Source organism: Protobothrops mucrosquamatus, unplaced genomic scaffold (genome assembly GCF_001527695.2).
Source record: "Protobothrops mucrosquamatus isolate PMUCROS unplaced genomic scaffold, P.Mucros_1.0 scaffold91, whole genome shotgun sequence".
Classification (NCBI taxonomy): Eukaryota; Metazoa; Chordata; class Lepidosauria; order Squamata; family Viperidae; genus Protobothrops; species Protobothrops mucrosquamatus.
This window is the reverse complement of record NW_015386466.1, coordinates 117047-132292: the sequence shown is the minus strand read 5'-3', so window position 1 is coordinate 132292 and position 15246 is coordinate 117047. Positions and strand designations below refer to the sequence as shown.

Sequence of the window (15246 nt, the reverse complement as noted above, 5' to 3'; positions counted from 1 at the left end):
AAAAAAAGCTGCTTCTTTCTTAGCCTTTGTGTACTATATAAATAGACAAGATAAACTTTGGAAATCTTGGGTGCTGAGTTGATCTCCTTTCATCATTTGTTTTTGAAACCAAATTGACGCTATGCCTGATCACCCCAAGGCAGCAGGATGTCTTCAGTTACCCATAGCAACTTTCTGATGGTATAGTCTTATCTGTGATAGATAAGTCTATTGAAAATTTCTGGTGTAGGAGTTCAGATAATGCCCTGTCTACTGCAAATTTATATTGACAGCAGGAGAGCTTTCAGCTTGAGTTTGAAAACTAGTTCCTTTCAGGCACACAAATCAGGATGTCACATTGAATTTATTTGGCAAATGAAATGCAGGATCCTTTGCTATGTCTCTTCTTGACTGAAGAAGCTTCACCACTTTCTTTCATAGTTCAAGAAGTCAATAGGGTGGAGTGTGTGTGCATGGGTGTGAATGTGTGTTTGACAAGATTCTAAGAGAAACTAAGGCACATGACTGTTGCTGCTATTAAACTCCTTCTCCTCCTCCCCCCCCCATTTGTGGGCTTCCAGATGCTACTTAATTTCAACTATCATTTTTTCATTTATTTTTACTTATTTATTACATTTATATGTTCTTGTATGCATTTCATTGGATGAAGGAAGTGGCATGTGGTAGTGGTGATATTTTAGGATGAAGGATAGTGTTTCAGACTAAACATAATATCTTTAATATATTTTTAGGTTCTTGGATTGAGAATATACTTTATGGCTCTTTGCTCCATTTTTGTCCATTCCTTGCTCATGCCACATTTTGATATTTCAGTTAAGATTGATTAAACACTTTTCATCTGCATGAAGAAGTTGGCTTAATTTATATTTATAAACTAAAATGTGCAATCAGGATCATATCCTGGTTCCTAAGCAAGTAAAAGACAACAATTTCCCAGTTGCTTTAATGATACATTTTGATTATATTAGTCCTGGAAAATTGCATTATAGTCATGTGCTAAGATCATGAATAATATCCAGATCTTGGTAAGATCATGAATAATGTTCAGCTCTTATGTCTGAAAAGGGCCAATGTTTCATGCTTGATCAACCAATTAAAAATCTGCAAAATCTTTAGACATATGTCTGGAAGGAAATTTACTTTTATTTATATGTTGAATATGATAGTTATATGGTTCTGTTATGATTTTCAAATTCAACAGAGACACTAAAAGCTAGTGGTAAATGGACTTCTGGTTTTGCGTTGCGGTGAGACGGATGCAGGAAGGCAGGGCTCCGCCTTCTGTGCCCGATTTCACCCTGTTGAGGGCCCTGAAAGGACCCAAAATCGTTCCGAAGAGGTGATGAAGAAGGAGGGGTGCCTCGTTGATCATGGAGAGATGGTGGTCTTTCCGTTTGATCTGAGGAAACCCCGCCAAACTGTCAGGGGAAAGACTGGCTACATTCCTGTGGCCAGCCATTAGCTGCTGACAACTGAAGAAGAAAAGCATTAATTAGCATTGTAAACAGCATGTTTGGAACTGGGTGAGAATATTGATCCTTTCTTTACTATTTTACAACTGAATTTCTTGGGAAAGGCTCCCAAGAAGGTAAAACTTCCGAACGTGAACGGAAACAGTGTTTTAATTTCTTTTATGGGGGACAGAAATACATAATACTGAAGTGGAAGTAACATAAAGCTACAGTTTTGATAAATTTGAGAACTGAGATAATTGTTAAGATTTTCTCTTTGAAAAAAAACATTGAGGCGAAATATAAGAAATCAATCCTTTGTCTTAAGGGTGAAAAATGGATTTTGAATGACATCTAGCAGTGGATATGAGTATAGAACTACAACTAGCTTCCTGGCTGCTTGGTGACTCCTAGCTTAATGGAGAACATTGGCATATTTATCACCCTGACTTCGTGGACTATAAACACCTACTGAGCTTGGACTTTTAATCTCAAGAACTATTGGGAAAAGAAGAAAAAATTGACTTTTGACTATGTCTGGCTGGGAGAGACTTTTGAGCTGCTTTCAAGGTGGTTGAACATTTTGAACACTTTGAACATTGTGGATTACAACCTTGCCTGACAGACAATTTTTGGACACCTGAGACAAAGGATCACTACAAAATATTGCTTTTAGGACTGGAACCTATTGGATTATAAAGGCTACACATAAAGACCAGAAAACTTTGTTCTACTCTTATTAAGATTGCTGATACTAGAGGATCTCCAGGAATGATGCCTCAAGAAAAAATAAACACCTTTCAGAAGGAAATATACTCTATGCTACAACTAATTCACCAAACAATTGTCGCACACAAAGAGGACACAAAAAGAAACGATAATGAGACTAAAAATAATTTAGATAATGTAAATGAGCAAATCTCCAAATTAAATCTACAACTAGAAAATTCCCAGACAACGACTACAAAGTATGAACAAATAAACCAGAAGTCAAAAGATGAAGCAGAGGAAATGGACCTAGAAACGGAAGAGATAAAAGGAGGGAAATATAAACTACCACATACATATAAAATACTGCAAGACTTAGCCATAACATGAAAATAGAAATGATGCTTTACCCTTAGGTCTGCAAAATATACCTGATGATAAGGAAGAAGATTTTTTAAAAAATGGAATATAGAGCTGTTAGGGGAAATGTCACAACTTGGGAGACAAAAAATGAAAAGAGAAATTGAGGGAGAAGGTAAGTGGAAGTTGCTTAAGGAATATAAATGGGCGGGATGCTCCCCCCAAAAATACCCTACCTAAATTGTCTTCCTCATGCCAAGCAACTTTTACAAAAATAGAAAGAAAATTCCTGGGCGATTTAATTGTCCTGGTTTGGAAAGCTACTTGGCAAAGAAAGAAAGAGAGAGTTAGATTTAAAAAACATAAGATTTGACCTATTAGAGGGGGCATTATATGTTTAAATATTTGTTTGAATGTGATTAAAAGAATGGATGACCCTTAGATATAATTAGACTTTTATAATGAAATATATGATTTAGAATTAAAATAGCATTCTTTTTTCTTTTTTTTTGATATGGAAAATATGAAAATAAGAGAATGGCTGGTATGAATAAAACTTTTAGCTATATAAATGTAATTAATATTGAGAAAATCATAACTGATATTTCAAATATTGATGGGAAATCAAACCTTAACAAGAGCATGAAAAACAGGATATTGATTTATGAATTGATATTATTATTTGTATAATATTAGTAAAATATGATGAGGATGTTTATATCTAACTTTGTATACATCAATAGTAGCAAGAATTGTAACTGTGTAATGAGGGGGAAATGGAAAAAATATGGGGAAGAAAGGAGGATCAGGGGTTAAATACTGGATTGTGCAGTGCTGAACAGATGTATATTGAAGAAGTTAATGTTAAATATGTAAACCCAGACAACACATTGTTTACCAAGCACTAAAGATTGTAACTTTTAAAAATCAATAAAACATTTTTAAAAAAGCTAGTGGTAAATGAAACTATAATATGGATGGGGACAGGAAAAGAGGCTTTTGTTCCCCATTTTTTTTTCACTTTGGTGCATATCTGACAAGCTTAGGGCTTCTGATTGAATAACTGAATCGATTTCATCATGATCTTGGACTTGAGATATGCCAGAAAGGATAGTCAGGGATAAGGAATGAGCAGGGGAATTCACCTGAGATAACTGCAGCTACTCCCAAGTAGTGTCACTGTGAAAAATAACTGTGTTATCCCTTCTGCGCTATTGGTTGCCTTTGTTCAGATGGAAACAGCTATAAGTAATCCTTGACTTAAAACTACAATTGAGACCAGAACTTCTGTCACTAAGTGATGTGGCCATTAAGTGAGTCACACCCAATGAACTTTTTTGCGGTGGTTGTTGACTGTGTCAGAAGCCCTCTGGGAAGGTTGTAAATGGCAATCACGTGAGCCCCCAGAATGTTACAACTATCATAAATGCATACCAGTTGCCAAGTGCCTGATTTTTGATCACATGACCCCCCCCAAGGGACACTGCAATGATTGCAAACTTAAGTGAACTTAAAAATTCACTTTTCAGTGCCATCATAATTTTGAACGATTAAGTCATACGTTGAGGAGTACCTGTACTCCACAGCATGTTGCAGATAGACTTATACTCACAGTCTGAAATGTGTCAGTGATTTGACCACTGTTTTTCTTCCCCTATTTCCTGCCCCTTTCTTCTCTTCCCTTCCAGAGCATATTCGTTTCATGTTACTGCAGATGGCCAAATGCAGCCAGTTCCTTTCCCTCCAGATGCTCTCATTGGACCAGGAATACCTCGCCACGCTCGCCAGATCAATACTTTGAACCATGGGGAAGTGGTGTGTGCTGTTACCATAAGCAATCCAACAAGACATGTGTATACTGGTGGAAAAGGGTGTGTCAAAGTCTGGGATATCAGCCAACCTGGCAATAAGAGTCCTGTTTCTCAACTGGACTGTCTGGTAAGAAATTCCGAATAAGATGGTTTCATTGAAGTCCAGTACTAAAATCTCAGCTCAGATGAATTTAGTTTAGTCTTTATTTCTGGATCTTTCACTCCTCTATATATATATAAAAAAAAGTAAATGAAAAACTCAGTAACAAATGAACACAATTTAAGAGCAAGAAGCATCTAATCCAGGGGTCTTCAAACTTGGCTCTTTTATGACTTGTGGACTTCACGTCCCAGAATGAAGTTGAAGTCCACAAGTCATAAAAGGGCCAAGTTTGAAGACCCCTGATCTAGTCAGAAGAAAAGATTCTGCCGATTTTATTGCGCAATAAATGAGATGCATCAGGCAAGTTTCTTAAGAGTACTGAATTTCAGAAGCAGTTAAAAAAATGTTGATCTGCATCAATGGACAAAAGAAAGAGCTGCCTTTTTACTCTCATTCCTTACAAACAATTCTGTTCCTATCTCTTGTGTTTTGCAAAACCTGTCAGGCATTTCTAAAGCCTTCCGTTTTCCTCTGAAGTAAAGGAGCAAAAGTATATTTACTAAACATAAAAGTATTACAATAGGCAATGTGGGCTTTAAATTTAGTTCTGTGAATAAATCTAAAGATTGTACTTTAGATATTTTTTAAAAATCGTGTTTAACAGTAATTAGCTTGAATTGTCATTTTTTTTAGTTTACTCCATATTGAGACATCTGTTTCCAATACCTAATTTGTTATATGTAAATGAGAAAAAATTGAAAAAGGGGGAAAACAAATCCAAGTTTTTATTCTTGTTAGGAATGGTTTATTTTCAATCTAATTATTTGAACTTAATTTTTTGCTAAAACATATGGTTGTTTAAACACTTTATCAACTTTCATAATGAATTAGATGTATTGCAGCAAATAGTTATTTGGAAGAAGCCTTATAGAGAGTCCTTATGACAGTAATCATGGTCATAAGTCATAACAGTTATAAATCGGGTCACCTACCCATCAATGGTTTGCTATAGGCCGATTTTGCCAAAAACCAGAAGTAAAACCCAATTTTTAGGTAAACTGTTGTAAAACTTATTCATATAATTATGCAAATGGCCGTAAATGGTTGCTATGCACCTGATCGTTGGGGGGCGGGGGGGAGGGTGGACATTGGAAATTTGGGACCAGGTCATAACTACATCCATGGAGATCTGTCGTAACTTTGAATGGTTGCTAAGTGATCAGTCATTAGCCGAGGACTGCATGTATGACATGCTATTTTTTTTTCAAATTAAACAGTCTTTAGAATTGTGCAGTAGAGACATAACTAGGTACTGTTTAAAAGTATGAGAGCCTTATAAAAATAATAATTTTGATGAAATGTAGTTAGAAGCAAGTTATAAATAACTTGTCCCACTCTATCTTTACTTCCACCATATTATAGGATACCAATAATGACAAAAACACTCATTTTCAGTTGTAGTGCTTCAAGTGACTTAACTTAAAATCCAGTGCATCTGCCCCAGAGAAGAACAATCTTATTGCTGCTTCTAAGAAAATGGAATTGTTTATAGCACTGTATTTCCTAGCTGCTACACAAGTTTTGCTATTCTAATGTGTGTTTTAAAAGGGAAAATGTTGACAATTGTTTTAGTTTATGGATTGGAATCTATAATAACCCCTTTCTTTTTCCCTCTCTTTTTTATTTTTGGATTATTAAACTGTAGAAGAGAGCCCCTATAACCTCTTAACAAACACCATCTTTCTTGAAGTGGTTTTCAATAAGAAAAGTGTCATCGCCCATTAGTGCAGTATATATTTTTGAGGCCATGTGTTTTTCTCCAGAATAGAGATAACTACATTCGGTCTTGTAAGCTACTACCCGATGGATGCACCCTGATCGTTGGTGGGGAAGCCAGCACGTTATCCATTTGGGACCTGGCGGCGCCCACCCCACGTATAAAAGCAGAGTTGACATCCTCAGCTCCTGCCTGCTACGCTCTAGCAATCAGCCCCGATTCCAAGGTGTGCTTCTCCTGCTGTAGCGATGGGAACATTGCAGTATGGGACCTGCACAATCAGACCCTGGTCAGGTTAGTTGCGGTACTTTTATCCATTTCAAACTACTCTGAAAGCTACTTTTATGTAGATGTGCTCCATCTTCCACTGATTTTTCAGAATGTAAAGTTTGAGTACATCAAAAGTTGAGTTTGCCTCTTTTTTCAAACCTGTCTTTTCAGGATTATGTGTGTGTTTCAGTTTCACAAGAAAATCTACAGCATCCAATTGTCTGCATGTTTTAATACGAGTGGGATAGGATACGAGTGGGAAGCTGTATTTTTGTTGATAATGTCTTCTGAAATCTCAAAAGCCAATGAGATGATTGCAAATTTTTTTTTTACCAACAATCAGGAACGTGGTTGATATTTTCTAATGCTATCAAAATAATTATAAGCAGTATGAAAATGGAGTTGTATGATTGACACGATTTTGTTTGAAACTGACACATCTGATTGTTGTAACTTCAAATTGTACTGTAAAGCCAGAAGTACAATGTCCTACTCCTTCCTCTTGTTTTTTTTTTCAAAAACAAAAAAATAATAGTTGGAACCTTTGAGAAGGTAAATCATTAGCTACTTGTATATAGTTTATTTACAGCCTTAGTTATCTTACACAGAATGGAAACAATTCTCAATTTCTGCACTTGCTTTGAGCAAAGATTAATTTTTTGGTGATTGTTCTACTTGTCTGACCAAGGCAGGGAGTGGGTTTTATTTTAGAGAATGTTTATTTGTCACCATTTGTAAATAAGTGACATTCCTGTCTTAAAAAAAGAAAGCAGGCTGTTAGCCATCTTGTTCTCCAGAAGCACCGCAGGTGTGATCTGCAAACACCTGAAAATGCTGAGTGCTGAGAATATTAATAGCTTATTTTCAGCTTACCTAGTTATCTTCGATTGCGCAAGGCATACCTTGTATCAAGGAAAAGTACAGGTAGTCCTTGACTTACGACCCTTCGTTTAACAACAGTTCAAAGTTATGATGGCCTCAAGAAAAAGTACAATAGTCACACCAACATGATCACAATTAGGGCTCTTGGCAACTAGCCCACATTTGCAACATTTGTGGTCATGTGATCATGATTCGTGGTCTTCACATCTGGCTTCTGACAAGCAAAGTCAGTTGGGGAAGCCGGTTTTGCTTAATGACCGTATCATTTACTGTTGTGATTTCCTTAACTGTCACGCTAAAAATGCCCATAAAATTGGGCCTGGACTCGCTTAACAACTGAATCCCTTAGCGACCAAAATTCTAGTCCCCATTGTGGTTGTAAGTCAAGGAGTACCTGTATAAAATACAACAAAAATCTATTGGTATGTAAGTACAAATAATCACTGACTGAAGGATTTCCCATTCAATTAGCCTCCACCAGGGATAGCTGATAACATTAAGAGTGAAATGATGGCAAACCTGTTACATAATTAACTTCTTTTATAATGTGCCTGATCAAGAGTGGATCCTCTGTTGACATTCTTCATCCATTTTTCCATCATACTTTAATAGCTTTTCATTCTCTAGTGGGCTCTTTTAATTTGAGTTTCTACTCCACCTGACCTCTTAATTCCTCAATCATCGTTCTTAATTCAGATACGTGTGGGCTTTCTGCTTATTTTGAACTACTACTCTACTGATGCTGGCTTCAGGCCATTCCGTAGCTTTGTTTGTTGACACAGGCTATTCCTGATGACATATTCTTAAGAACAATACGTAACCCATTTGATTGATTCATCTATATTTTTATATTAGTGTCAACAAAAATTGAAACTAAATTGAAACCACAAGAGCGTGGGTCTCTTAGTGTCAGCTGTCAACTCTTTATCACATCTTCTACCTCTTTTACCAACCTCTGCCAGAAAGAGGGGGGAGGGTCTATTTTTTCCTGATTGGGTCTCCTTTTTCTCTTTAGTGGCTGCTGAAATAATAATGGCAACTGCTATATTTTCCATTTGTAACGTTAGTGACTGAGGCCATCAAAAAAATTGGTAGCCTGAATTATCCCTAATTTCCTCACCCACTATCTGGGGATGACAGCTCTCCAAATCTTATGCCCAAGTCTCATGCTTCAATTTTGTGACCATGTGTCTCCAATAACATATCCACCATTCATCACCTTTTGGCCTGATCTTCTGTCAACAACATCTCATAACATTTAACACTACTCATTCTCTCATATGCTTTTCTCCCGACCCACCCACCCACCCCATTCCTACAAATCCTCCTTGAAAATTAGGCTGGATGCGTAATTCAACCCTAACCCGATTGCTAGCTAAAACAGTTTCTATCCAAGGTGATTAAAAACTATAACAAAACTTTATTTTACCTACACTGTATTCTGGCACCACTCTCATTGTTTGGCCTGCCCTATTTAATGAAGTTTATTGAAAATTTAAAATTATACCTTTAGACCAGACATGTCAAACTCGTGATGTCACACAACATATTGCGACTTTTTCCCCATTGCTGGCAATGGGGTGAGCGCGGTTTCAGCGTGACGCATCCGGCCTATGGGCCGGCAGTTTGACGTGCCTGCTTTAGACTGTCAGAACTCTCTTTCTGTTGCCTTAGTGTGAAATCAGAACCTTTTTGTCATGATGCTTTGAATGCTAGTTGGATAGTATCTAATCTTGGTGGTCTAGGAGCTTTAGTCTCCTGGCATTAACTACTGTGTATTGTAGTAGGTCAATCTCCACTCTTCAGTTTATTATATTAAATTTAAGACTATCCTCAAATAATTGGCAACTTAAGGGTAAATGAATGGAACAGCTCTTAAACCATTCACTTAGCGAAAGGATAAATAAAAATAAAAATTAGCTCATATAATTTCCTGCTTTTCTTAGCACCTTTGTTGGTTTCTAGTCAGGGGTTTCTCCCTGTTCCCTCTTCTAGGTTATGCGGCTTCTTTTTGCAGACAACATCTAATATTTCCAAGCTTGCAAGGCCGGGTGTGTAATTAGCATAATGCTCACATAAGTAATTTCCTTTCAAGCTTTCAAGATTAAAGAAAGAATGTTTTGGTACACCTTGGTTGGAATGCTTTGGCAAGGTAGCAACTTTTAACAGTTCAAAATAGTTTTGTAATATGAGTGTTTGGTGGACCACAAAACCAACTATTCATATATCACAAAAAAACTGGCAATGATGCACAATAAATCTCAGCAAGCACAGCTGACATTTGCACCTGCCTTCATAATGAGAGGCTATTTAAAGCATCGGCATTTGGCCACTTAAGCATCTCTGGACACTTACAGACCGAATGAGTCATCTTAATTACAAGCAGGACTGTGAACCCTACAGTGATGGGCCAAAAATCAAATTAATTTAAGTTCTGCAGCTTGTGATTTTTTTAATAAAGAAAATGGACAGCTCTGTATTTAATTTATACTTTTTTTCTGCCTATAAAGTAGAAGAACAAAAAGTAAAGATATTGAAAACTCAGTCCCTAACTTCAATTTCTCTCTTTTTCTCTTTCTCTCCCAGCCCCGCCCCTGCCTTTGGTTCCTAGATGATACCCATATTCATAAAGTTATTTGATAGTATTGATGCTATCAGCCAATGCTATGCATTTCTACTTTTGCAATGCCAAATTTTCAGACACATACAGTATATGATACTTGTGTGCAGGCTAATTTATAAGCTATAGGATCAATAGTTGTCTTTGGAAGTCCAATACATTTAGTTGTTTGACTTGCCTAAGCTCTATTGAAATCAGGTTAACATGAAATAGTGTCCAGTTACCAACTTTGAATATAATTTACATGGCACTGTGATTTATACAGGAAAAGTTTGTCCAGTATTTCAAGCGGAAATTATTATTTGTATCTCCCTTTATCTTCTGTATCTCTTTTTCCCTTCATCTGTAATTACAAATGGATTTGGGCTTTACTTATGCAAGTGCTAATTACACAGTAGATCAGATCCTTTGAAAATGGAGTCTGGTACTGAAAAATAAGATGTGTATATTGGAAAAAAGACAAAACAGCAATAAGACATTTTTCAAATTCTATCATGGCTTTCCTTTTTGAATAATTGTTACTTTCCTTCCATAGCCTTGGAACATTTTCATTACGTTAGAAAAACAATCTGATTTAGCATTGACATCCGTAACTTGATTGTTTTATTTTTAAAATGCAACTAAGAACAATATCTGACATGGCCTCAAGGGTTGGCTTTAATGTTTCCCCTGCTTGGAATGCCAATTTTTTAGTATATTTTTAACCATGCTCTTAATAAAATGACACAGGTGCTCTCACATTGTGTGTAGGATGAGGGAAGCCAACACTTATACAATAGTAGCACAAAACATATGAAGCTTTTTCATGTTGGTGTTTACTACAAATAGTTGTTAATTATATGACTAAGCCAATTGAGTGAATTGGGTACAAGAGGGATGAACCTAAAAAATCACTTTGTCATGAAGTTAACTCAAAACGTGGCTCCAAAGTACAAGCAATTAATAGTTGGATATGACTCTATTTAAATGATCTATATTCTACGTGTATGAAGTTGGGGGGGGAAATACTTCTATTTTAATTTATGTGTCCAACAGAAAAATGAAGTTAAATCCCCAGAGAGAGCTTCTTGAGCAAAGGTCTCTGCTCACTGTCATATAACATATTTGAGTTGTGCTTTGGGAATAATTTGGATAATTATTTTGAAATACAAACATAGCATTGCCTTCAGCCTTTTAAAGCAACTGCATCATTTTCAGAATCATAGAGCTGCACCTTTTCCAAATTGTTTCTAAAGGGCTATTCAACCCTATTGTTGAACACCAGAGTTCTTGCCAGGTTTTCTGAACATAAATATTAGTTGAACTTGTTGTGATTCATTCAGCCTTACCTGCAGTCAGTACAAGTTGTAGAAAATGAAAGGAGTACACTGATAACCCCTTTCATTTTTAGAGAGAGAGCCTGCAGTGTTTCTCAACCTTGACAATTTTAAGGCATGTGGACTTCAACTCCCAGAATTCCACAGCCAGCATTGCTGGCTGTGGAATTCTGGGAGTTGAAGTCCACCTGACTTAAAATTGTCAAGGTTGAGAAACACTGCAAGTCTAGGGCCTATCAAGCTGATTCATAGCTTATCCCAGGATAGTAGTTTTTCTTCAGCTGCTGTTATGACATGGAACTAAAACTAATTGCTGATGGGAAAAAAGGCAAGCCCTTTAAACATTCAAGCTTAGGGTTTAACTTTAGCATATACCTGAATAATTTTTTATTACTGAGAACAGGGGTTTCACATATAAAATTTATATTAAAATTATAACTGTTTAAAATGTAAAATGTTGAATAATGATGACAGGCTTAGGTCAGAGTTTTGCAAGGCTTAGTCAGGCCGTGTTTCTGGATAGCTTCCTTCTTGTGTTTATGTAGCCAAATCTTTTAAGCATTTTAAAAAATGTCCTTGATTCGCAGCTCGACAAAGCCTATAAATAACTGGCTCTCTCTGTGAGCCAATTTGCCTTTTGTATATTGAGTTTAGCTTGGTAATCTGTTCAATTTTATTTCCAGGTGTTGCAGTAGTGAATTACAGCTTTTCAAAGAGTCTTCCACCTTTTACAGATCAATGCACACATATGTTTGGTTCTCGTTACCCAAATTTGCGGTTCATTCCATGTGCTTTGGCACCTGCAAAAAAGAAAAAAAGCTTGCATACAGGGAGCTCATTTCACAGTAGGGAAGGGTGCAAGTTTGCTGCTTCATGCACATTAGCTAATGCAGAGAAGATGATACTCAGGCAGAATCCAAAACTAACAACACAACAGTGTTTACCTTGAGTTCTGGCAGGAAATCATTATTCAATCTGGTTTGTTTTATCAGGCAATTCCAAGGCCACACAGATGGAGCCAGCTGTATTGACATTTCTAATGATGGTACCAAGCTCTGGACGGGAGGCCTGGACAACACTGTCAGATCCTGGGACTTGAGAGAAGGAAGGCAGCTCCAGCAGCATGACTTCACATCCCAGGTGTCTTTTATTTTCTTAAAGCATTTCTAAGACAGTGAATAATGCGCATTTCAAATCCTTCATATACTGGGTACATTTAGTAACTCTTGAGAGGAGACCAAACATTTGTCTCAGAAGTACCGCTTAACCGTGTTCACAATTTAATCTTGTTATCTATATAGGTTGTCACAGCCTCAAGCTACTATTAGGGAAGCCATTTATTAGGGGATAAAATCACTTCTAACAAGGATGTATTTAGGAATTTATACCACCTGTCTGTAACAATTACTTTGAATAAAAAAATGAGTATTTCCTATAGAATCCTTAAAACTGTGAGTGCCTATACAAATCTTATTTGGCATTTTCACTTAGGCTAGAGAGATGAAAACAAAGGAGGATAAAATGCAGCAATGTCTTCATAGGTAACAAGTCTGTTTAGCCCTAGTCCACATATTCTGGAATTAATATATACATATTATAAATGTATATTGGCCCTGATTTCCAGCTCTAAATCATCATCCTATGTTTCAGAATATATGCAAAACAGTTTCTATTTCTCTCTCCCATCTCTCTCCCATCTCTCTCTCTCTCTCTCCCATATCTCTCTCTCTCTCTCTCCCATCTCTCTCTCTCTCTCTCTCTCTCTCTCTCTCTCTCTCCTTTTTGCTGGGATTGTAAATAGCTCTCTCTTTTTATTTTAAAGATATTTTCCCTTGGCTATTGTCCCACTGGTGAATGGCTGGCTGTGGGAATGGAAAGCAGCAATGTGGAAGTACTGCATGTAAATAAGCCAGACAAATACCAGCTTCATCTGCATGAAAGCTGTGTGCTATCACTCAAGTTTGCATACTGTGGTAAGTTAGAGGAATGATGTCTAACAGCCATCAACATTTGTGTAAATTAGCCTCAGCTGCCCTTAGAAGAAGGCAAGGCACTTGAATATTTCCATTCCACTTTGCTTTTAAGAAGGAGAAAATAAATGTAGCTCTCTTCTTGGTGGTTCTTCCAGCAAGGATATGAGACGGCTTATAAAATAATAATATGGTGGATAGGGTCACCATATGGTATTCTTAACCACCTGCAGGAAGTCTACAAATTTGGAGTACTCTTTGACTTGCAATTCCTGCTGGATCAGCATGTGGAATCTTTTGCCAATTTTAGCTGGTGTGCCAGTTACAGCCTTACTTGGAATAGACGGCATGACTACAGTGGTCCATGTTCTTATAACCAGCTAAAGTGCCACAAGTACTCACCATGGAGCCACTTTTCCCCCAGTGATGCGGCTGGCCATGTGGGATGACTTCTTGTAGAGTTTGTATTTAACATTGTCCTTTTCAGACACTCCATGGGTTACTTATGCCAGCAAGCACTTGTCAAAATGAAAAATTGTATTAAGTTTTGTGGAGTGTTCTTTGACACTTTTTCATACTTTCTGTTCCCCTTGTTCTCTTCTCTCCTTTGTGATGTTTGAGTCACAGGGATGCTCATATTAAGTAAACCTGGAAACAATTCAGAAGAGAGCTTTTATGAATACAGTGTATGTCTATGTAGTATGTCTAACAGTTCTCATTAATGATCATTTTCCAGGCAAATGGTTTGTAAGTACCGGGAAAGATAATCTCCTAAATGCCTGGAGGACCCCATATGGAGCCAGTATATTCCAGGTAAGAACTATAATTTGCATATAAAATAAATTTAAAAATGGAATTCTTTGAGATGGGGTGTTAGTAGTTCCAGGACCTCTTCTGCTATGCCAGGAGGTTCAAGGAACTGAGCATGGGTTAGCCTTATTTCAACTTTAAAAAATGACATGTTACACTCACATTAGAATTTAAATCCAAAACTTGATACATTGTGCAGATAGGAGCAAGGGAAGGTGTGTGCATAGGTGTGTGTTCACAAGTAGACGCTTATACTTCTCTTTCTTCTCTCCTAGTCCAAAGAGTCATCTTCTGTGCTCAGCTGTGATATCTCCGTTGATGATAAATACATAGTTACTGGGTCTGGAGACAAAAAGGCTACTGTCTATGAAGTTATCTACTGAGAAATTGTGTTGGGAACTTAAAAGAGTTGAACTGGGCCAAAATGATTTTAAACTGTAGATGTAGAAAGACTCTACTTTTTTAAAATGATGAAACGAAGAACTTGGTTCCCACATCTTCCCCATGACTCTCCTCAACATCTAGCAAGAAGGACTTATGTAGCATAGCTTTAATGGATTTTCACAGTGGAGCCTGCTGAAGTTTATTGCAGCCTTTTGGGCCCTTCCTTTATGACATCGTAGAATCATGCTCATTGCTTGACGATGTGGGACGACGTTTCAGCACTTGCGATTCCACCTGCATCCTGTCTTGTGTAGAACAGTGGTATCTTGGATAAACTTGTTTCCTGGTTTTGCCTCTTGGGATATGGGGTTTTGTATGTTTTGTTGAAGATCAAACATTTGTACAAATTGTAAATATATTTGGTTTATTACAGTAAAGGCTTTAGTATCAATAAACAGTCTCCTTTCTTTTCCCCCCACCGATGCCCCTTAAGTAATTTAAAAGAAAAAAAACACAGTATGGTTTAAAACGTATAAGCTAGGCTAAAACTGGGAACTGTTTGCTAAGGTTTTCTATTTTGAGCACCTGTAAAGTTTATTTAGTGATGTTGCATAAGAATTCATAGTTCAAACGAAAGTAGTACAGATCTGTTCAGAAATATATGTACATATTTATAAAGTGTAGTTAGTACTCCTATTACTGATAGAAAATAGTTGTTCATCATGCTGCAGCAGAAAACGAGTACAGGGAGTTCTTAACTTATAACCAAAATTGTGCCCAAAAT

General features: G+C 36.9%; 1 protein-coding gene across 2 annotated transcripts in view; it reads left to right on the top strand.

Annotated features, from left to right (window-relative positions):
* The window catches only part of TLE1 (TLE family member 1, transcriptional corepressor), a 71021-nt gene extending 56117 nt beyond the window's left edge, over positions 1 to 14904 (top strand). For both annotated transcript variants that reach the window (XM_015812503.1, XM_015812502.1), the window contains exons 15-20: positions 4208 to 4457; positions 6257 to 6504; positions 12291 to 12438; positions 13121 to 13271; positions 14005 to 14081; positions 14354 to 14904. In XM_015812503.1, coding sequence (XP_015667989.1) covers positions 4208 to 4457; positions 6257 to 6504; positions 12291 to 12438; positions 13121 to 13271; positions 14005 to 14081; positions 14354 to 14461 — 982 coding nt within the window. In that variant the 3' untranslated portion in view covers positions 14462 to 14904. The remainder of the gene's footprint in view (positions 1 to 4207; positions 4458 to 6256; positions 6505 to 12290; positions 12439 to 13120; positions 13272 to 14004; positions 14082 to 14353) is intronic.
* Positions 14905 to 15246: the final 342 nt, after the last annotated feature.